The following is a 23,176-nucleotide window of genomic DNA, read 5'->3' as shown; positions in this document are numbered from 1 at the left end:
AACAAAGTAAAGTTTAGAACTGTTTTTATTAGTCTGTTTGTTATTATTTCAAAAACGTGTTTCCATCCACTTGATCGTGGTTCATGAGGTTTCTTGCTCAAAAGTATATTTTGCCAGGCTCGTGGTGCGCTGCGCTAATTTTTTCTGAGTGGTGGAGAGGTGGTAGCTCTGAGCTACGTTTGCTTGGAACAGCCCCAGAGCCTGAAACGTGACGCCTTTCCCTTTTCTTGTTAAGTCTTCATGTTCGAACCCTTGCACGTCTAAGTACCTCCATGTTAGGTTCTTGTCGGGCGTTTCAAGCAATGCTGCAACGTAACCCTTCCCGAAGATGTTTGCTACCCACGGCACCACCTGTAGAGATACAACATAATGAAAACAAAGATTTATTGCGTGATCCAAGTTTCGGGTAAATCGTCAGCGAGGCACGGCGAAATTTCTGATGGTCACTGATTTTCCTCAAAATTGATTAAAAACGTAAATATACACGTCTAAACTAGTGATACAATTACGAGTCCCAATAAAGTTTCTTGTGAAGCTATTGCATTTTTAAGTTTGGTCCGAGAAGTTAAATCCGGGGCACGGTGTAATCCGGGGTAACACTGCTTGTACATAGTACAAAAGAGAGTCTGCATAGAGTTTTGAACGCGAGTTAACGCGAGATACGTGCTTCAAATGCCGCATGGCAACGAGTTCGAGGAGGAAGTTTCGCTCGCGGAATTCGAACCACGGATATTGCGGTGACTCGTATTTGCAGATTGTCTTTTCTCTGAGCAGTGTGACCCTGGCTTTACGCATCTGAAGCAAGTCTTTGAGAATTTACGCATATATTCGGCTGTTCTACAGGAACTTTTTTGTCAGAAGTTCGGATCAAAATACCCCAAGTATGCGAGGCAAAAAAAAAAAAAAAATGCCTCGAGGAAACATATTTTTTCTGAAATCACAAAAGCTACACAAAAAAAAAAAAATAAAAAAGTAGCGTTCTCCGGAAAATCTAACTTTGAGAAAACTGAAATGCAGTAATGAAACCACCAGCTCCGTACCCCTGTCAGTAGCTTCACTGCTAAACCTGACGGTGGTCTCTCTGTACTGGACAATCAGTAACGCTGCCGGGAAACATTAGTGACGCGCAGAAGACCTACAGATCATCCTAGTTACGAGACTTCTTACTGCGCTTGCGCATTCAGTCGACCTTTTTGTCTGAAGCTAGTTCTAAACTTGCTCTGTTTTGTTTTATGTTGAGAGCTACGCGATGATTGGTTTTAAATAGCCAGAAAAGTACAATTCTCTCCATAAATATTTACTTAAATGAATTGCCTGATAAATTTTTTTTCTTTCAGAAAACAAATAAATTATATTGTCATCACTCTTAGAAATATCATGTTACCAATATCCGAATTTCTTTTGCTCCGCCGCACAAGTAATTCAATTTTAAACAGTACCCAACTGCTCAGGTTGCACCCGCAAAACGTAAAACGTAACGTCACGCTAGGAGTGCCACGACATCTCTTGACTGCTGTCTTAGTAAAATAACTTCATTCTACGAAAGACAAGATTTACGGTATTGAGAGAAGCTCAATTTTCGGACGATGATCGTTCTACACACCATCATTCATATTGATCCAAAACCGAGAGTAAGTCAACGTCCGTGACTCTGACGTTATCATGCCTGATGATAGGTCACGACACGACAAGCCATGCATACTTGCGAAATTTTACGTGAAGTTTCGTATTGATGTTCATGAATAATTTAGCGAATATTTGGGGAGGGGGGCGGGGGATCGTTTGATGAAATAACTATCACATCTGACCATAATTTGGGCTCTCTACCGGACCATAGCAAACAATGAGTAACTTCCGAATTTCACCGTGCAAACCCTTAAGACATTTGTATGTAAATTAAACATTTGGGTTTCGAGTATCTGCTTCTTTTATAATAACGTCTTTTTTTTAGAATTGAAAGGTTTTGCCGGTCATTTACCATAAAGTGCGAGAACATTTGCGGAAGGGGGCTTCAACGTGGCGTCTCGATGTGCCAATAATTATCAAAATGTTTTTATTGTGCCCTTATATATTTGTGCTCACTTTATTACTGTCATTCCACAGAAAGGTGGCTCCAACAACGGTGTACCTATATACATAGTGTGATCTTTCAGTAACTTTTAAACGAAACATCGATAAAAAATAGCAAATCGTACACACCACCTGTGCTTCGTTGACATACCACTTGGCTTCGAGAGTGGCTCCTGGGGGTATTTTTATATCTTGTTTAATCAGCTGTCGCGTAGTGCGTGTTTCGATTTTGGTCGATCCAGAGCTTGTCGTCAGTGTTGTCGAAAATTCTGTCGAGAACTGATAAATTAGTGGCACGTTTATACTGAACTTGGCCTTAGCGGTGAAATCCGCTCCCCTGGTGACGGACCACATGTACTCGTCTTCGTGTTCTACTTGCTCCGATATGTACGCCTTACCCTCCTCACCAGACTGGTTATTGTGAAAAATCTGTAGGTATACAGCAGACAGCTTTAGAGACTCTACTTTGGCGGCCTGGTAGACCACCTGGCCGACTTTGATCTTCACTGGTGGGTACCTGCATAGAAAAACTGTACCGTTAAGCTGCTCTCACGCCACGTACAAAAGACCGTCAGCAGGCGCTAAGGCCTCTTTTTTCATGACGGTACAGTGACACGGGCCCTACACGAACTGTTTGCAGACATATTCGCATATGTACAAAGCAGAGAATCTCCGAGTACGCTTGAGGCGTGGTCGCAGATAATTCTTTCACTGTGTTTGCAGCCAACACCACGCCCTCTGTGTAATGTACGAGCAGTTTGATTGTAGCTTTAATCTGCAACGCGATAACACTTCAGGGCATAGGTACTGCTACCCGTAGCTGTAAATAAGATTAATCTCCGTAGGGCCCGCCAACGCTATTAAAGCTATAATGAGCGATGCTTTTTATTCTTCACTATGATATCGTTCGTCAGATAATGCTTCGAGTCACAGATGGAAACAACAATTAGTAGTAATTACATCAATAAATATAGCGGTACTTTTTATAGTGTTCCGGAACAAATTTGCACTGTTTGTGCTCGCTCACTCTTAAAAAAAAATGAAAAAATATATTGAAGGCAAACAAGTCCACAAATCCAACGCACCTCTACCACTCACAAAAGAAAGAGCAACAACAAACAAACACACCACGAGAGGTGGTAAAGTTATTAAGACCAAGTTAAGAAAGCAGAAGCCATGAGGTTTGTGGAGGCTCTTTTCTGAGCACTTATCACGGAACACAGATCGCTGTTCGAACATGTACACCTTAGTGAGATCATGTAACTTCTTACCATTACTCGTTACTTACTAAAATAGTAACTTAGTACGTTACTCGATGCTGTGGTTGAAAACAAACGCGTTTCCTCAGACTTCAAAGTAACGCGTTGTTTTCTCGTTATTCTTAATGCTTCCAATACTTGTCGCGGTTAAGAATTGCTCGCCTTATAACGCGTTCGTGCAGGGATCACTTTGGCTATACCGACATGCCTTGTTCAGATCTACCTTATGGTATATCTAACGTGTTCTAGTTGCGATAATCGCGGGTGCGAGCTGGGACGAGAACGACGTAGGGAGCTCGTGTTGTACGCGTTCCCTTTCAGAAGTAACTAGATACCGTTACGCGTTACTTCATCACAACGTAACGAAAACACGTTAATCCTTTCTTTACTTAAAACTATGTCGTTACTTCGTTACCAAAAAGGAACATGTATTTAGATTCTGGGCGCCACATGACATGACGTCACGTCCAGGAGGCCTGCATGGGCGCGGATTGTATACGAGTGCCGCGTCACTAGGATAGGGAACGAGCCCCACGCGAACGCGGACGCGGCACTTGCATCAAATCAGCGCCCGTGCAGGCCTCCGGGACGTGACGTCATGTAACGTGACGCGCAGGCTTGAAAGCTGTCCAGGAGGTGCTAATCGAGCGGCGCCAAAAGTGAATCGGCCCTGGTCGTCGTTGTGTTTCACCGGATACACCGATCAGGCACGGAAGAAAGCGCAGGATCACGCCGCATTACACTTCGCGCGATTGGTCGAGCCGATAACAGGAAGTGAACAGAGACGAGCCGTGACGATGCACTTTTGACGCTGCTCGATCCATCGCCTTCTAGCGCTCGCTGCAGTCCCGCTCATCCAAGCTCATCGCGTATCTTCAACTGAGAGAAACAAAAACTCGATATGCGTTTCAAATGTGCATATGTGCGAGCGAAAAGTGGGGGAGAGGAGGAGACAAGAGCACGCAGGGACATCGGAACGCCAAGAGCTCTGATTGGAACGGTTAGGGGGTAGACGCCAAGCTAGCCGCCTTTGTCTCCGCTGCACTCGTAGAACGCGTTAGAAACCGGAACGTCGGCGTCCGGCGTTCCGGTTCGAACGCGTCCGACAATTACAGTGGAGACAAAGGCATCTGGGCTAGAGTTCACTTTAAAAGAAATCTCGTCGTAAAACACTCTTACAGGTTCTTCGGCTCGTCCATATCTTGCACTATAAAACGTTACTTTAAGCATCCCCTAAAAGAGTTTTTCGTAAAAAACCTATGAGGGGTTCTTTCAAGCTCCGTTTTTTGACGCGAAAGAGTTCTTAATCCCCAACTTGTTTTTCTACTGCGCCAGGGGTCGATAGTGCTTGACTCAAAACCGTTCTAAAATTTCTTGGGCCGTCGAAAACCACTTTTTAAGAGCGGATTCCTTTTTTTTTTTTAGTGTGTACCCACAAATAGTTTGAACTCAGTGTTCTGACATCCTCGCGTGCTTTTGCCTCCTCCTCTTCCTCGGTTTCGGCCCGCATAGTCGCTGACAGCTTAAAACCTGACTTATCATGTTTGCGCCTCTTGCTTTCTGATTGGTCCTTCGGCATTCTTATCGATATAATGCAGCGATCTCATTGGCTGACGCAGGATAATGAGATGCGCGGGACTCGACATGCCTCGCGTTTCCTAAAGGTTAACTCCGGTCAGTATTTTTGAATATGGGATCGGGACTGGTTTTCAGCTGAAGCAGTGTCCCTGAATTACGGGGTATAATTTTTTGTTCTCGATATTGCATGTTGTTTTAAAAATATCTCGGATCAAACTTTGGTTTCGGGAGTCTTCGGCACAACCTAAACTACCTGCTAAAGGGATGGCAACACTGATCATCAGCCGTACGGCTATGGTGCCTGGAGCGCGTCTCCGACTGGTGTGTTTAGCGTCCCATCCCGCCCATACATCAAAAGTGGTCCCAAAGTGGCAACAAATGACGTCACAGGAGCAGGAGTGTCATGCTGTTGCCTGTCGCGATCATGGTGGTTGGCCGTAGAAATGCTGGCGGAAAGCACGAGCGAACGCGAGTGTCGCTGTCGTCACGGCGTCCCAACTGCCGGCGGCTTTAACTTCCGTGGACTGTCACAGTGGAGAGCGACCTACAACAGAACAGGCGTCTGTCATATACACCACAACTGTTGAGACGCCGCCAGGATCGCGATCGGCAACAGCATGACACTTTTATGACGTCATCAGGCGGAAATCGAGGGACCACTTTTTTGGAAGCAGTAAACACACCAGTCGGAAACGTGTTCCAGGCAGCATAGTACGGCCGCGACGTGACGTCGAAAGTATGCTGCGGTACGCGGTACAACTAAGCGACCGCAGCTCCACCAAGACGTGACGTTACGATGGTGCCGCCCCGACGTCAAGAGGGTGCCGCGTCAGTGTTTTTCGACTAAAAGCTAACTCGCTTGCCGTCCGCTAAAGAGGTTGCATCTTTAAAATCGGTTTTTGGTGGAGTGCGCGGCTTCATTTTGACGTAATATTCCGTGTGTGATTATATGTCGTGCCACTAAAGCGATGCCAATCTTTTAGTTTGCTTTCGTTCTCGAGCAGAGTTATCCGTTAGTCTGTCAATTAGCATTCTGCTTTCTAGGATTTTGGTTCTATGCACATGTTGCAAGGACCGTCCGAGTGAGCCGACAACGTCCTTAAGTAGTCCACGCAAATTACTGTAAAAAAAAAATCGTTCTTATAAGGTCTTTCGGCGCCCCAAGAATTCTTTCAGCTCGTCAAGAAAGTTTCGCCTCAAACACTATCGCACCCTGGCGTTCTAGACGGGCAGCTGGGCGACGAAGAACTCTTTCGCATCAAAACGGAGCCTAAAGGGGCAGTGCAACAATTTTAGCGTTGAAAGAATCGGCAGTTTGTATTTGTATCTCTTTTATACTGTTTATCCAAGCGCAAGTTACCAAAAAGGCGTAATTTTGCCCCGAAAAACTGCTATTGCGGTGCGTAGTCGCAAAGAAGACAATGAAATATCTACCGTTCTGCCGCCGCGTGTGGTGGTTAACGGGACTGGTGTGTGACGTACTCTGGCGTATACGCGGAAGTGAACAGAACCTGTCCCCCTCCGCTGCTACACTCGCCGTCACCCCCGTGGCGAACCGTCTTTTGCGTCGATCGCTCGTCGCGACCTTCGACGATGCTAATCCTTTAAAAGTCGATAATCGCGGAGGTACCGCTGGGGTCTTTGAAAAGAGAAACCACGTGATCGCCCAGAGTACGTCACTCGAAAGGCGACGGACTAGGGACGGACGGAAGGGGAACTAGCGCTCGCAAGAAAATACGGTTTTCTGTTCTTCGTTCTATGGGGGACACAGATTAATTTCCGCAGTTAATTGGTCAAAGTCTGAGAGTTGTTGCACCGCCCCTTTAAGAACCCCTTATAGGTTTCTCACAAATAAGTTTTTCGTGGGGTTCTTAAAATAACTTTTTAGGGCGCCAAATATAAACCAGCCGAACAACGCATAACAGGTATTTTACGACTAGTTTTTTGTAGTGTAGAGCCATATATTAAGGAGTGGTTCTAGTTAAAAGTAAACATTAATCAACAGACGCTACGTATAGCTACTCAATGGTCTCGTGTTTTGTAAGAGATTTAGCATTTTGTACAAAAACATGACATAAATTTACCGGTTTATTGAAGGAAAGGCGAAGAAAGGACGCGAATCTTAAGAATTCTGAGCAGTTGTCGTTTCTCTCGGGGTTTAACCGTCGTGTTACTTGCGTTGCTTTCCTAGCATCAGCGATGTCACCAGCGGTGAGCGTTTTTCACTATAATGCACATACGTTAGTGAAGTGACATGTCTACTGTCGAATGCGAATGACTAATGCCGTTTTTTTTGTGTTTTTTTTAGTGTTGGGGGAGGGTTTAATCTGATCATTGCTTTTCGGCAGTACGTGCACGTGTAAGTACATGACACGGCACAAACTGATACATGTAGGAGAAAATTTGAAACGCATCTTTAGTAGTTATAAATAGGGATCTGTAGTTTGGCGTTGAAACTTGTTACACCGGCACTTCTAATTTAAATCGACCTTAGTTTGTTGTATAATTTATTGTTTTCGAAATAAAGCGTAGCATAACGTACGTGGCGAGAAGTTCAGGGCGGCCTCGGGTTTTGTTATCTCCAGTGACATCAAAAGTGACCAGCCTTTCATTGTAAGAGCAATTTCGCACGAGGACTTGGTAAATCACATCTTCGAGATCAAATAGGGTGCCGCTGCCTAGAAGAAAACAAGCTTATTAATACATTTCACAATGAGACTCGTACCGCCTAGGGTTTGTAGAAATGCTAAATACGTGGAAAGCATTATATTCGAGGAGGAAAATGCTATGGTAGGCAGATCTGGGTTCGAACTTGAAAGGAGCCGCCATTACTCCTAAAGCCTCGGTCGCACTGCTTATACAACAAAAGAGTGTGCGGGCACTATTTGAGGCGTGTTTGTTCCTTATACTGTTGTCCTCTCACATTGATAATATAAAAACACTGTCTGCAAACATGTTCAAAACATTCACACGTGTGAAGCAAACATGCTTACAGCGTGCTTGAAGTGTGTTCGCAGACAATTCTGTCAACATGCCTGCAGCGAGTGCAATGTCTTTTGCTTTTTGTATGATGCGTCAACAGTGCAACTGACACGACAAAAAATAAAACAAAGAAAATTTAAGATTGTTGCGCCCGTAAGCAGTAACTACAAAGGAATCTCGGACAAAATATTGTCTAAATCTCTCGCTTCTTGACCTGACGCGATTGGAAACCTCCCTTCCACAAGTGCCCGTCCGCCACTAGGTTTTTTCCATTCACTTTTTGAGTACCACGCCCTAGACGTTAACACCAAGGGTTGGTCCAGGGTCGTATTAAGAAATATAGAGGCACTAAACTGATGAGCACCTGCCCCTCCCCCTTATCCTAAAGAAAATGAGAAAAATGCATCGAAAGTTAGTGTGGCCCAGCAATATCGCGACTAAGTGTCGGTGTTCGACACTGTTTTTATGTCCGTGGACCTTTTAATTTCCTCTCTTTCATTAAAAAAATCGTGCGTGGGGAAGAAAGTCGGGTGGCTCGGAATCAAAAATAGTTTGTAAGCCGTAAATGGGGCCCCGGACTTCGAGCAGACTACCGGTGTTTCTCGCACGCTTCGTAATTTACACCCCCCCCCCCCCCACCCCCCCCCCCCCCCCACACACACACACACCCTATAAAAACCGTTTCCCACTTTCGCACTTTCTTATGTAAACAAAAATGTTTCCGCCCGACTGTAAAAAAGATCGGCCTTTTCAGAATATGCACTCGTCCGGAAACCTGCAGGAGTAGTACCAGCCGCATACCTGGCGTTCCAAGTTTCGCCATAGGAGGTTTTATATATTTATTAAGAATGTTAGAGGAAATATGCCCCGTTCCCTTGCTCTCGGGGGTGAGGCCCTTAACTGCAATCTGCTATAGCCCCCCATCTCCCTCAATCTAGCGCTGTATTTCTCCCAGTGACACCGTGTTTAGAAACCAAAATCCGTCCACTCAATAGGTAGTCGATTGAACCAATGCCACATAAAAGACAAGGCTTGCTCATGCAGTCATCATTAGTGGATCCAAAACCACCCCAAGCGGCGAACGCGCCGAAGCTTTACGAGAGTGGCAGCATAGCGGCAAACGTGTCCGTCTTGGCGACGCCTTGTGCCAGCGTCGCGCTCGTTGGGAGACGCAGTGAGACGGGCTGGCAGCGATGCTGCCACAAGCTAGGAGACGCTACGTGGAGCCACTAGGGATGACGTGTAGGGGAGTGGGGTAACGTGTGCCTTGTCTTCTAATTGGTATAGACCTGCAGCTCTCAAGTTTTGAACAACCCTCTGGCGAGCAACATTGCATATTTTTAGGTCGCGTTTCCGCTGTGCGTAGCGTTGCGTCGTTTCAAACGCTCTGTTAGTGCGCGGAAACCAACGTTATTAAAGTTGGAAAACTCAACCTCGAAACCAGGGCCGATGGCGTCTACCGAAACCGAACTAAATACGATAACAGCGCTACCCTTTAGCGACGAGTTGAAACATGAAATTAGATTTATTGGCTACTGCTAGAGTCAGTGAAAGTTCCCAGAGTACGGAAACTCCCAGTGTCAAGGTGCCAAAGTGGCAACGCAATCTCGTTTCTTTACTGTGGTCACGGTGAGCTAGTCACGGTGAGCTTTTAGAAAGCATGCTTTTGCGGAAAACAAACGAAACAAGCTTTTTGTAGGAACTTTTATTGGAGGTTGGTACCGAATTACGGGAGTGTGATGTTTAGATACAAATTTAGTTTAGAGGTTTTTCGGCAAAATTAATATTGTGTTTTGTCAGCCATGTCACACCCATGACTTCAGGTAGCAAGTCCCGACCTTGGTCCGTCCTAACTTTGGCAAATAAACGCGGCGAGTCCACTTGGGAGCCGGGGGTTGGCTGCCCTAACTTCCACTGTACACGCTTCGGCGCCTAATTGGACGATTTAAGCTAAAATATGAGTCCGAACAGACGCTACCGATTACGGTGCTCCCGAACCAGTAGAAGGAGCACTGCAGTCTCTCGAGTGGCCGTTGCGGGAGGAATGGTGGCGTTGCGATCGCCAATAGATCGGTTCTCGAGCACGAATCGGTGCCGTACTTTTTCAGGGCAGGATTTATGACAGTTTCCAAACCGAGCTGTTCTAGTAACGTTGGCGGGAACCATGAGTAGACGCGGAGGAACGCTGACAGACGCCGGCTTACAAAGGCGGAAAGTGCATGACGGGACGCTAGGACACGGCTTCACGCCAGCATTAAATGGTCGCGTCTCGCGGACGCTAGCGAGGGCGCCCCTTTTGTGTTCGCGTCTCGTGAACGCTACAGCGCCCCCTGGCCGAGAGAAACAGGTCTATTGACTGAACTAAACAGAAACAAAGGCGTAACCGTAGCAAATGATAAAATATTTTGAAAGTACCTGAATAGAGCGCGTACTTACTTTGGTGAACGGAACACTGTAGAGAAAAAAAAGAACGTTCAAATTAATATTCAAACACATGACGGGGACATCGCGTGCATCTTGAGTTTGACAGAGAAGATTGTTTTTTGCTTATCACTATACCAGCTCGACAGGCAAGTTGAGTGATATAGTCACATCCATGTGAAACGCACGGGTGGAAACATAATTCTCAACTTACATCATTTTCAGAAATAAATACCACTTATTTCTTCTTTAAATATTTCTGCGAACACACAAGGTCATTACTATAATATATTCTGGTGAACGAAAAGGCGTTTTCTGCGATTTCGGATAGAGTGTCAGTTAAGTGGCAACGAGGATTTTATGCACCGAGATGCCTGAGGTGGAGTCACTTCAAAGCGAATCTTACCTAGTGAGTAGACTAAAGCGCCGTTCACACTCTTGCAACCGAGTACGACCGAGAGAGACAAGACCGGTTTTTAATCCTCTTACGACTTCTTAGGACCAGCTCCGCAGCAGCGCGCCTGGTCCTAAGAAGTTTCTCTCGGTCGTACTCGGTTGCAAGAGTGTGAACGGGCCTTAAGGTTACAAATTTTAGTACTTCGCATGCAAAATGTTTCTTAGTGTTACACTCACCAAGAAGAGGAGAAGGAGTAGCAAAAACTGAAACCTTTGAGTCATGTTACCTGCTCAATGAACTGAGCAATTAACAGGTGCCTCCTTCCTTCTGCGTAAATGCTTTCCCGTCACTACTCTTTATACAAAACAGCTTTAAAAAGACTGCGAGTGCGCTTATAAAAAACAAAACAAAAATCAGATGTCAAGAAACTTGTATTTGCAGGGAAAGGTTCGAGCTTTCGTTCGAAAGGATAACGTTGGACAGGAAGCTTTCACCGGATGCTACATTTGAGTGCCTGTGCACACCTTATACACCAGCTCATATTTACAAACAAACAGGAGCTCCCCTAGCGGTACACGACTGGTGCCGCGCATCCGCGACGGGACGTTGGCAGGAAGTGCTGCGACCCGCATCAACAAACCCTTGGATTCTGATGTCGTCGGCGTCGGTGTCAGTCCCCGTGCTCCTTTTAGCGTTGGAAGTGCTTATTCTACGTCTTCCTGCCTTACCACTCTAGTAGTCTGACCGAAATTAACGAGGCTCGTTACACCGCAGAACGTCTTCTAAATAATGTGACGTGCGTCGATTCATTCAGCGTGGACGCCGCAGAATATACCTTAGAGCGTTATTTACATGATAAGATTCTGCTAGCAATTTTCAATCATGACGTCGCTCAGGTTGCAAAAGCGTGTACGGTAGGTAGCTGCGATGCTCAACGTCGAATCTGAAAATCGCAAGCAGAATTGAGCGATAGGAATTCGGTAAAAACAAGTTGGCGATGGAGAGTGGTAACAATGATCGGCATCTCCTTCAATATACAGTTTACACCGAGTTTACTTACAGAAAACGACCTTCAAACCTAAACGTATTTTGAGGCACGCATATCTTATCGCAACGTTTGTCTAGTGACCGCTGTCGTTTGAGCAAGCAGAGGACAGTTTGAACGAGTTTGAAAGAAAATATTAGACTTTGAACGATCAGGCGGCCGTTTGATCGTGAAGGCGCACTGAACGTGGTCCGCGGGTGGATCGCACAACTTCAAGGTTTTTTCGGGATCATGTTGGGAAAAAACAAATAAATCTTACGACCTCAAGTATCCCAGGATTCAACCCAAAGGGCTTCGCGCACAAGCGATCATGCTCCGACGGTGTCTGGTTTTCTTTTTTATAGCACCTATCCACGTTCCCAGGCGAACCGGTCAGACAGAAAACACGTGGAAAGTTATCTCCAAACATTTCCCGGCAGTTTTGGTACAACCCCAGTCGCGGCGTTTTGACGAAAAGGCAGGTTGTAGTCTGGAACGGTTCGAATTGACGGTCAATTTGACAGTCCAGCGTTACGGCAAATACCGTGTAAACCAATACTGGCCACTCCCGAGGATCGCGGGCGAAAAGTGATCGCAGCGCCCCTGGCGAGCTCGGGGTCTCCGCTAGCAGACGAATTCTCAAAACGCATTGGTTTTGCCGATATCCATGCGAGCTGACCAATGAAAAAGATTGTCGCGGTTATTCGTTGCTTTGAATGTTAAGAATAGGTGCCACTTCATGAGTGAAGGACATTTTCCTCGAGTGGGACAGATGTTACAGCTTGCAGGGTACAATTTTAGGGTTCTCTTGAAGAAAACAGTCTGTCAGAACTTACGTAAGCCAGGCAAAACACGAATGTACGTTCACCCTGTTTCTTCAAAAAGGGCAATGCACCAAACTTTCAGAACATAGCTATGTTTCAACTTCACTGTTCTTATTAATCAGCAAGGCATGTAGTTGGGCTAGTTGGTGGTACATACTGTTTGGAGGGAACAGCGCATTAATCAAATCGTTTCGTTGATGAAATTCCGATTTTTCATGAATGTATGGGTTAAAACCGTTCAGTCTCATAGGTTTCCCAACCAAAATATCCGGTATAACTTTCCCTATCCGGAATATGGAACCGGAAATTTGTTACTGGAAACCCGAAATCCAGATTGCAGACAAAGGAATAATTTCTGAAAACCTAAATTCCAGATGGAGTCCAGATAGAATCCAGATAGATTTCCGGTTCCATATTTCGGATAGCGAAAAGTTATACCGGATTTTTCGGTAGGGTTGCTGGCTAATCCCGTTAAGATTGTCTCTGGATGAAAAAGCAAGAGGCAATTTTGAACCAAGTACATTACTCCGATGTCCGTCTGCTCTGGAAGAAATTGATTGTGCACATGCAAATCTGACGTTATTACTGACACTAATAAAAGCACAGTTACAAGAAAGCAGCCTTCTCGCACGTGCAAAAGAAAAAGAGGAGTGCGTCGCAGAGCAAATAAAGGTGATTTCGGTCACGTTATATATGGTGCACAATTTGCGATTGTCAACGGCGGGACGACTAAGGTCTTCTGCATCTTCTACGATAAAACACACAAAGAGATCAAACGCACGCACAGAAAAAAGAGGCCTTTATCTGTAGGCCGCCTCGGGACATGGCAGTGACCTTGATAGAATTGTCGACGTCAGCACTCATAAAATGAGCACACTGCAGGGCACCGCAGTGACCTTGAAAAAAAAGTGCCGAACTATCCTAAACTTTGTTGTTTTTTATGTTTATTTCTACTGTCGTCTTCGATAACCTCCTGTTTTCACCTTCGATTGAGTTTCTAATCGTAAATCTTTATATGTGTTCTTTTTATACTTAATAAATATATTAAAAGTGTAAGCTCCTTATACATTTCTGTTCGGATTTTACTTGAGTACGCCGGCACATCTGCTATGGATCATCGTTTGCTGATCAACCGATCGCCTTCGGGCATACACCAGCTCATACTTGGAGATGGCAGGCATGCCATGTGCTGGCCTACCACTGCAAAAAACAAGTTTTTGCGATGTGCTGAAAATCCTTCTTCCGCTTCCCGAAGACCGAACAAACGGGAGTAATTAAGTTACTTCAAATTAAATTGGAAGAGCTACCCTAGTCAGGCTTTAAAATCGCCACTGACGCCTCAACAGACGATTATGACAACTCCACGGAGATCGCGGAGAACCTAACGAATGACACACCAGATGTACAACTGAACACCCAGTCCTATGTGCCCGGGTGAGCAGCCAATCAGATCTTTCATCATGCTTGCTAAGTCCAACTGCAATCAGGAACATCTTGAACGGCACTTTGTTGAAGAGCAAGGAATGCTCAAATGAGAAAATGACACCATCTTACGACTTAGCTCGCCACCTAGCCGGTAACATCAGCCGTGCTTTTGACACACAATTCGCTAATATATTGCACCTAAGAAGAGTTCAGCTGAAGGCGCACATGAGACCGCCGATCGAGACTCGAAACAAAGGGACGGTGTGCAAGGATAGCCTTCGACATGTACGTCAACAAATACATTATGTATCTTTGAACTTATTCGTCAAGCGAAGAAACAAACAACCTGCCAAAGTGACTGGGAAGAGAAATGCGAAAGCAAGAAAGGGTCACGCACTGCTACCACGTATCAGATTGCAGCGTGCGACTCTTAATTACCGGGAAGTGTGAGCTGGACTACGTCATTCCTTTCCTCAGTTTGGTTCTTAGTTCCTACAATCGCCGCGAAAGTAATTGAACAGACGTGTAACATGCAGCTAAAAAAAAGTTGAGCATTTTTTTAAATAGTTTCGCCGTGTTGCTTCCGCTTTGTTTGATGTTGACTCAACACCGACGGACACCACCACCTGCTAAATTTCAATGCTTTTACCGACGCCCCGCGCGATCGTCGTCGTTGAACGAAGTCTTTGCTGGATGATTTGTATCTTTGTGTCGCCTGCTAACTTCTTTGTTTCATTCGCCATTGTTCGCGACTGTTCACCATTTCTTTTTTTTTTCTTTTTGTCTGAAATGGGGATTCCATCTTTTCTGCAAGGTTCGGAAAGTGTTTGCACGGTTATTTTTCTCGTTACTTTTTGTCTTTGTAATACTCCAGAGGCTGGTGCGCTTGCTCTGGTAATTTTAACATGCTCTTTGCGCACGTTTTATAATCACCTATTCAGGTAAGAAATTGTGGCAACCCAGTTTGTAACGGATCAAAAGTAACCTTTTACGACGTAGTTGTAGTAGCTAAACGCATTTTTCCGCTTCCCAGACGCGTTTCAAACGCATGTGATCCCCTGAGAGGCGTTTGAGACCGCTAAATAAACTGCTATATCTTTGTTTCTTCGCGCGTTGTTATAAAATTGTCGTTCCAGCCGCGATCAGTGGATTCCGCTTTGCAAGCGGACTGAACGTAATGAATTGTTTGTTTCAGCTGTTGGGGTGACAAAACGGGGCTCGCAAAGCTCGAGGACGTCGCCGTGCCTATACTTTTCCGTTGCGTCGTCTGTAGACTCCGAACGCGCTAGAGGCGCCACCGTCACGTTCGCCACTGCTCCAATCGGGTTTCGGAGGAGTTTCCAGTATGGGCGAAGCAATGTCGTATTTGGTTACGGTCCGATCTGATGATTTATCGTGACGATTCACTCTGACGGTTCAGAGTGACGGTCCCGCGTGACAGTTCATTGTGACCGTTCAATCTGTCATGACGGACCCAAAATCATTGAAAACTGTTGCAAAAAAACATTATGTGTTGTTAAAAAAGCATGTTGTCAAAAAATGTGCGATCAGAAAAATAGGGCCACCTACTCGGTGATGTCGCAAATGCCCGTTACTTCCAACACTGAATGTGCTTGTTGTTGAAAATGACCAAACAAAAAAGAAGAAAAAAAAAAGAAAAGTAAAACAGTGAGGTCAGCTGGGCGCCATCCCGGGGGGGGGGGGGGGGGGGGGGGTGGCGGTGGCGCACCGACTCAGCGCAAAGCAAGGGGAACGTCTTATTAAAAGCGTTACATGTGACTGTCATGTTTGCTATACACAAAAAGGTTTTATTTGCGTATGTAATCAAGAATATCGCGCTGTCGGCGTGCTATCGAACCTAGGACCCTGTGATCTGCAGCCCAATGATCCACCCACATAGAAATTGGACTATCACGTCTGAAAGCTTCAGAGTTTATTGTTTGTGTGACCCGATGCCAACAGCACGCGCTCGCGGAGACAATAGAAAGAAAAACAGGAAGTGGGCAAATGGTTGATGGCCACATGGTCACATGACTATGATCCATGAGGGCAGGTGACATTCGTTTGTTTATTTTATTTCAAAATACTATCAGTCTCTGTCGAGACAGTGCTAGGGTGGGCATAGAAGTGTGCGAAGAAAACGTGGACAAGAGCAGCACACACTTGAAAATGTTCTATAAAAGATATCACTAAATAAACACACAAAAAATACTTAGACAATAACAAGTAAAAATGAGATCGGTGGTAACGTGACCATTGTCCGTGGGTTGTCACGCGACCACTGACCTTGTCAAAAGCTGGAAATAGTGGGTCAATGGTGGTCAGATGGTCACGTGGCCATGAATCATGGGCTCACCTGACCATTATTCATTATCCGTGACCACGCACAGTATTCATACCAGTTATTGGGTTCTGTCATCTTAGGTGACGTGAAACTGCTAGCGCCAGTGCGACGGAGAGTGAAGACGACAAGGATGTCAATAAACGTCAGAATCCGCGTAACCTACCGAAACTTACAAACTTCTTTGGAAACAATGCTGCCCGGCTACTATGGAATTTATTTAAATAATTTTATGCTATCTAAGATGCAAGAGGTGCTAAAATAGTCAGGCTAATACGTGTCTCGCAACGTACTCTTCTCCCTAATTAATGGCAACACTTGATGTATAAAACAAACACTGGTCAGCACAACATGAAACCATGAAACATGTTGGAGGCTGGCGGCCGTTCTGAACAAATGTGCTAGGCACGTAGCCACGGGGGTGGCTCAAGGGGCCCGGCCGACATTCCCTCCCCCAAAAACCTCAGTTTTGCTGGGACCTCCTCTCCCCCTCCCCCACTTCTAGGGTTTCGCCATGGGCGTACGTGCCTGAATGGTGTGCAGCCTTTCGTCGCGCCGAGAATATTTCTAGTTATACATGCCTGAAATATTTTAGTTCAGTTTGTGGCTGCGACCGAGCTAAAACTACGTACAAAGAAAAATTCTGAGCAATATAGATACAATGCAAGTGTTTATGATGACGTGTATAACAGTTGCTTTTATTTGAAATACCGGGCGCCATTTTGATTGTAAACATCTAATTTTGATATAGTCATATCATACCGTCAACTTTCTTAGCCATAATGTGGTCACAAACGCATCGTACAAATCTTTTCTTTTTTTTTTTTCGACTAGCCTTCATAAAGGCAGCTTGGCCGCAAGCAGTTTGGTGCACGGCGAAGTGCTAACTTTACAGGGGCAAAAACCGGGCCGAATATGGAAAGTCTCGAGGAATAAAAAGTATTAATTGCAATACAAAAATTTTAACTACGGCCTATGCTATAAGTCGGCAGCTATTCCTTGGAGCTGTAGAAAGCTAGAGCGTACGACACAAGAGTGGCGATATTAGAGCGCTGACAGTAGAGCCCCGACAGTTGAGCGCCACGACGTCAGCGCGCGCGACACGAGAGCGCTGCGGCGTTAGAGCTCGCGACTCGAGATCTTAGAGACATTAGCTCGTGTGTCATGAGAGCGCCCATCATGAGAGCGCAGAACCAGTCCAGCCCGAGTGGCCCGACCCGACCGACCACTTGTTCGGACATCCCGTGTTTCATGTGAAATTGGCGGGGATTTAGGTCGGGGCGTTCGACAAGGACATTGCGAATCAGTCGACGAAATGCCTGCATTTGACAAACTAAGAAGTGTTCTAAAAGCTGACAGCAGAAAAGAAAAAGAAAAGAAATATGAGTAGCATCTGTTTCCCCGGCAAAAAACATTGCAGCTGACCTTGCTTCATTAGTTCTTTCATTTTAATTGATAAAGTATACCACTGACCCGACAAATTTTTATTTTAAATTATTTTAAAACGTTTAAAAGGAGAGGAGCAACCTGTAACATACTTCCTCGTATTCTGAGGTTTTCAAGATCAATTTTTGGAAAGGAGCTGTCGTGCCAAGTGTTATACGCCAACCAAACCTGTGTCGACAATGAAAATGAAATATGCGTTGATGTGAGCGTAGCAGATGGATAGAGCGCTGGGGAGACCGACAGCATCCGGTGCGGCAGGCACCATTTCCTCTGCGCTTCTCGGAATCTGGCCGTGGTATATCTTGACGCATTGGTGCTGTGTCTCTGGAGACGTTTTTGTCGGAAAAAAACCTGACCTACGAATCTTACAATCAATCCTTTAAGTTTACAACCTGCGGCACTATCCTTGTGTAGAAGTTTGGTGTCTATTCTTGTCTAAAACTCTTCTGTTCAAACTTTTATTTCTGTTTGTGCTGCGGTTTTTTCTTCGAAATTTAAATATTTCTAATATCTTTGGTATTCGTATATTTCTGAATCAACGCACTCTTTGTTCGGTTCTAGAACATTGAACGACTTTCAAAGAACAAAGCTGGAGAAGCTACGGTTTTGTGGAATGCAAAGTACGGAAAAAGCGACGGACAAGTCTTTTTCTTTTTTGTACGCTCTTTTCTGGGACATGCACTGAGGGTGTTTCCTTTAGGTTGTGTTCTATTAACAACAGAAGGTGACGTCGTCACCGTACCCGACGCGTCAACGAATTAGGATTTCGAAAAAGATTACTAATTCGTTAATATTCCCGATTAATATTTCAAAAATTCCTATCAAGAAAAGACCAAATATAGCAAAACGTAAACTATTGATAGTAAATCCGAGAGGCGCACCGCAGCACCGTGAAGAAACCTTAGACTCGCTGCTCCACTTAACGGCAGACATTCGCGGTACCTACACACCCCACACCACGCCCTTGCCCCCTTTTCTCTCCAATGTCAGTAAACATTTGGTTAGAAAGAGTTGTACCCTTTTTTTTTTTATTAAAGGCAGATTCAATCAATCAAAGATCACCCAAGCTCCGATCCTATGCGTCGCACAATTTTGTCCTCTTTGTGGAGCCGCAGATACGGCACATATTTTGCGGTGTTTGGAGTGCGCTCTCGTGCCGCTCGGTCAACTGGTCGTGCGCTCTCGTGTCGCGCGCTCAATTGGTCGTGCCCTTCCATGACGTGCGCTCTAGTGTTACGCGCGCTCTAACGTAGGTGCTCTAGTCTCGCGCCCTCTGAAGGCGCACTCTTCTTTTAACCGTAGGCAGCGAGTAGAAGAGCCCACCTCTGCATCCTGGCTGCTGACATAGCCGAAATTTGTTTTCATGACATAAAGCCCTGCCAACGGCTGGCGATTGGAATAGATGCTGAAATTTCTGCAGTATACAGGTACTTATGAATATTTTCCAGCCCAAAAACAGCTCCTAGGGAATGTGTTTTCAACTTGGCCGCAACCCTTTTTATCTTTGCTCAGAGTTGAAGATGCATAAGCAATTGGTTTTTCATCATTCCCAACTCTGCGAGAAAGGCCAGCTTTTTTTTTTATGTGTCATCTTGGTGCTGTCAGTTCTTTTGTTGGTTCGACCCCATTTGTCAGAGGTTCGGTGTCGTGTCTTTGGTAGAGAGAGGTGGTGTCGTACTTTTTGCGGAGAGAGGTGATGTGAAGAAGGGTTCCTTTTCCTTCCTTCTTTTTTCAACCCTATATAAAGGGTGCTTTCCTCAATAAAGGTTTAGCCGTGCTTGAGACGTTCTCCTTCTCTTCCTTGTCGTCGTCTGTTTTACCTCAGTCTCGGGTTTTCCACTAAAATGTTTCATATAGACCAGCTCACTCGCGCCCTTACGTTCTGCTCATCCTATGATCAGTAGAGTAGATTGTTGGGCTAGTTGGTTTTGGAACTTGGAATACATTTTAGCGCTCAAAAATAAGGACAAAGAGACGAAAATCAGACAGTGGTAGCGCACTGTGGTGTCTGATTCTCGTCTCTTTGTCCTTGTTTTTGAGCGCTCAAATGTATTCCAAGTCCTACGGTCGGCTATAGAAAATTCTTTGTATAGTCGGCTTTAGCTATTTGGCCCAATTAGCTAAAAAAATTTCTATGGCTGTCTTTAGCATTTTTAATGGTCGTCTTTATAGGCTTCTTTAGCTTTGTCTATGGCCCTATCACTGTTCAGCCATAACGCTCTTTAGCTTTTCTAATGGTTGGCTTGCTATAGCCTGCATGATAGCTGCCTATGGCTTTTCTTTTGGAGTCTTTAGCCATTTATACGGGCGGCTAAAGAAGGCTTTTTGGGGTTTTCTTATAGCTCTCTTTAGCCAGCACACTCTAAAAAAAATTCTTTTCAAGTTCCCTCGACTTCTGGGCGATATGTAGATGCATATGTGACAACTAGATGATGGACATAGAAGATGAAACCAGGCAGAGCAGGGATACAAAATGAAGAGGAGGGGGAATTAAACAAATGGCGGATCGAGTAAAGCACTATATCGTAAGCTATCTCGAATTGTATTTTTAGAACGCTACATTCTGGCGCAGTCGACATGATCCCATCATGTAGATCACCCTCACTATAAAAGATGACGCCAGAGAAGAGCTCGTCTACTCATCTTGCCAGGCTCAAGACGAGGAGGCGTTTTCACTACCACCTCGGATCACTACTCGTGAGTTGATTCAACTCGTTCCTGACAAGACAAAAATGGACGTCAGTGTCATCCTACAGAAAATGACTATCAAGGTCAACCAACAGGTAGCAGATTTTTAGACCTTTATCATAGAGGCCATGGAGGAGGGCCCGGTGAATCCTCAAGACGGCTTCCGCTTCCATTCTGGTCCTCAAGGCGGCTCTCAAACCGGAACCCAAGGCGAGTTCCAATCCAACTCCCAAAGCGATTTCCAATTGGGAACTCAAAGTGACTTACAGGCCTGTCCCCAGGACAATAACCAGGCCAATCCCCAAAACAACTTTGTCGATCTCGAAAGCCTTCAGCGTGCTGTTGACACTAACCCCGAGGACCCAAATTACCTTGTCCACCAGATTCTTTTTGCACAACAACAACAAATAATGCAAAGCCAACAACTGCTTCAAGCCATCGTCGGACTTTCACAAAACCAGGAAGCTCCACGCTTTCGAATGGTAAAGCCGGACCTGCTTTACCATTCGGAGGTAACTTCCTCTTCAATCAGGTCAGGAGATGCATCAGGTAATGGTAGTCGGGAAAGTGCATCTGAGATGACGTTGTCTTCGCCCTTCTTGTAGTGCACTACAAAGTTATAGTTGAGCAGACGCTCTGTCCATCGAGCGATTCTGAGCGGACGGTGACCCGTGCCTTGAGAGCTCAGTAGGGTGGTAAGTGCTTGGTGGTCTGTGCAGAGGGTGAATGGTCTTCCCCAGAGATACACGTGCCAATGCTCTAGTGCCCAAACGCATGCGAGGGCTTCCCGTTCCCCAACAGAGTATTTGCGCTCTGCCGGTGAAAGTGTTCTTGAAGCAAACGCAACGGTCTGCAGATCGGATCCGTTGGCCTGCTGGAGCACTGCGCCAATACCGTATCCGGACGCATCCGTTGTGACAAGAACTGGCAATCCTGGACTGAACATGGCAAGCGCGTTGCGGTTGGCAATCAGCAGCTTGATTCTATCGAAGCACCATTGTGCTGTGTTCGTCCAAACGAATGTTTTCTCGCCACGTAGAAGATCTCTTAGTGGTTCAACTTCATCCGAGTAGTTGCGAAGGAACCTTGCGTAATATCCCGCAAGTCCTAAAAAGGAGCGCAGGGAATGATGGTCCTTTGGTATAGGCGCATCTTGAATAGCTTGAACGTTTTCTTGTAGAGGAGTCATACCTTGAGAAGTGATCGTATGTCCTACGAATGTCAATTCTGTTACGCCGAAAACACACTTGTCGTTTAGCTTCAGGCCAGTGTCTGAGATGCGCTGCAGAACTTTTGTCAAGTTCTTTGCATGGTCCTCTGCGTCAGCACCAAAGATGATAATGTCGTCGAGATAGCAAAGGACACCCGAACATCCTACGAAAATGTCGTACATCATTTTCTGGAAAGCTGAAGGTGCAGATGCCAAGCCAAAGCACACTCTCTTGTAGCGGTAGAGGCCTTCGTGTGTAATGAAAGCAGTTAGGTCACGGCTTTCAGGCGACAAAAGAACCTGGTGGTAAGCTGCTGTTAAGTCCAGCTTGGAGAATACCTTGGCTCCATCCAAGGCGTTGAGTAGCTCTTCCGTGTTTGGTAATGGAAAGCAGTCGACGACAATTGCGTTGTTGGGAGCACGAAGATCCACGCATAGTCGTAGCTTTCCGTCTTTTTTTCTTACAACAACAATGGGTGATACCCATTCAGATGCGGTGACTGGCTCGATAATGTCCATATCGAGTAAACGCAGAAGCTCTTTAGACACTTCTTCACGAATGGTAAGTGGCAGTCGACGGAGCTTTACTGCAACAGGAGGAACGTCTCTCTTCACCTTGACTAGATGCTCGTAACCTTTTGCCATGCCTATTCCTGGTGTGAACAGGTGAGCGTAGGTAGAGTCGATGATAGATTTCAAGTCCGTAGAGATCGGTGTAGAGGTCTCCATGCACTGCAGGGTAGATCCGTCAATGCGAAGTCGAAGTGCGGAAAGTCCGTCCAGTCCCAGCAATGTTGATCCTTGTGAGACGACGTAAAGCATAAGTGATGCTGCGGACCCTTTGTACGTGACTGTTGCCACGAAACATCCAAGAAGCGGAATGCGCTGCCTTGAGTAATTTTGTAGTTGTACTGCAGCTGGTTGGAGTAGATGTTTGTCCGCAAATTTGCTCTGGTAGATTTCATGGGAGAGAATGGAAACTGCAGAACCAGTGTCAAGTAGGAACTTGACATCTTGTTGTTCTACTTGCATTGTCACATAGATTCCAGCTTTGTGCACTTCTCCAACTTCCAGCACTTTTGTAACTGGGTCACGTTCTTTTTCCTTTTCAAGGGAACTGAAGTCTTCATTAGTAGTGGTGAAAGAACTCACCACCTCCATTGTTGACGCCGTACCCCGACAAACAGAGCTCAGATGTCCTTGTTTTCTGCATATGGTGCAAGTCTTGCTCCTTGCGAGAGATGTAGCAGCATTTGCTAAGTGATCTGCTGATCCACAGCGGTAGCATGTTCTCTGCTGTCTGGCTGGTGCGTCAACGCCTGGCTGAATTTTGGACTTCGAGCTCTTTCCCTTGGTTTTTCGTAGTTTGTGGACGACCGCAGGCGGGTCAGTGGATGCCTGTACTTCTTTCTTGGACTGTTCCACGCTGCGGGCCAAGTTCAAAGCCTTTTCGAGGGAAAGGGCAGAACCTTCTAGTAGCAGTCGTTCTCGAACGTGAGTCATCGAAGCTC

General features: G+C 45.6%; 1 protein-coding gene across 1 annotated transcript; it reads right to left on the bottom strand.

The window, feature by feature from the left end:
- Nucleotides 1–81: 81 nt before the first annotated feature.
- On the bottom strand, nucleotides 82–11,029 carry LOC115323696. The gene is made up of 5 exons (XM_040211982.1): nucleotides 10,944–11,029; nucleotides 10,326–10,341; nucleotides 7,450–7,585; nucleotides 2,200–2,587; nucleotides 82–351 (listed from the first exon to the last, which is right to left on the bottom strand). Exons 1-5 carry the CDS (start codon nucleotides 10,986–10,988, stop codon nucleotides 82–84), a joined length of 855 nt encoding a protein of 284 aa, XP_040067916.1. The 5' UTR covers nucleotides 10,989–11,029.
- Nucleotides 11,030–23,176: the final 12,147 nt, after the last annotated feature.

This window comes from Ixodes scapularis, unplaced genomic scaffold (assembly GCF_016920785.2).
Source record: "Ixodes scapularis isolate PalLabHiFi unplaced genomic scaffold, ASM1692078v2 PGA_scaffold13__105_contigs__length_92229423, whole genome shotgun sequence".
In the NCBI taxonomy this organism is placed as follows: Eukaryota; Metazoa; Arthropoda; class Arachnida; order Ixodida; family Ixodidae; genus Ixodes; species Ixodes scapularis.
This window is presented reverse-complemented; position numbering and strand designations above follow the sequence as displayed.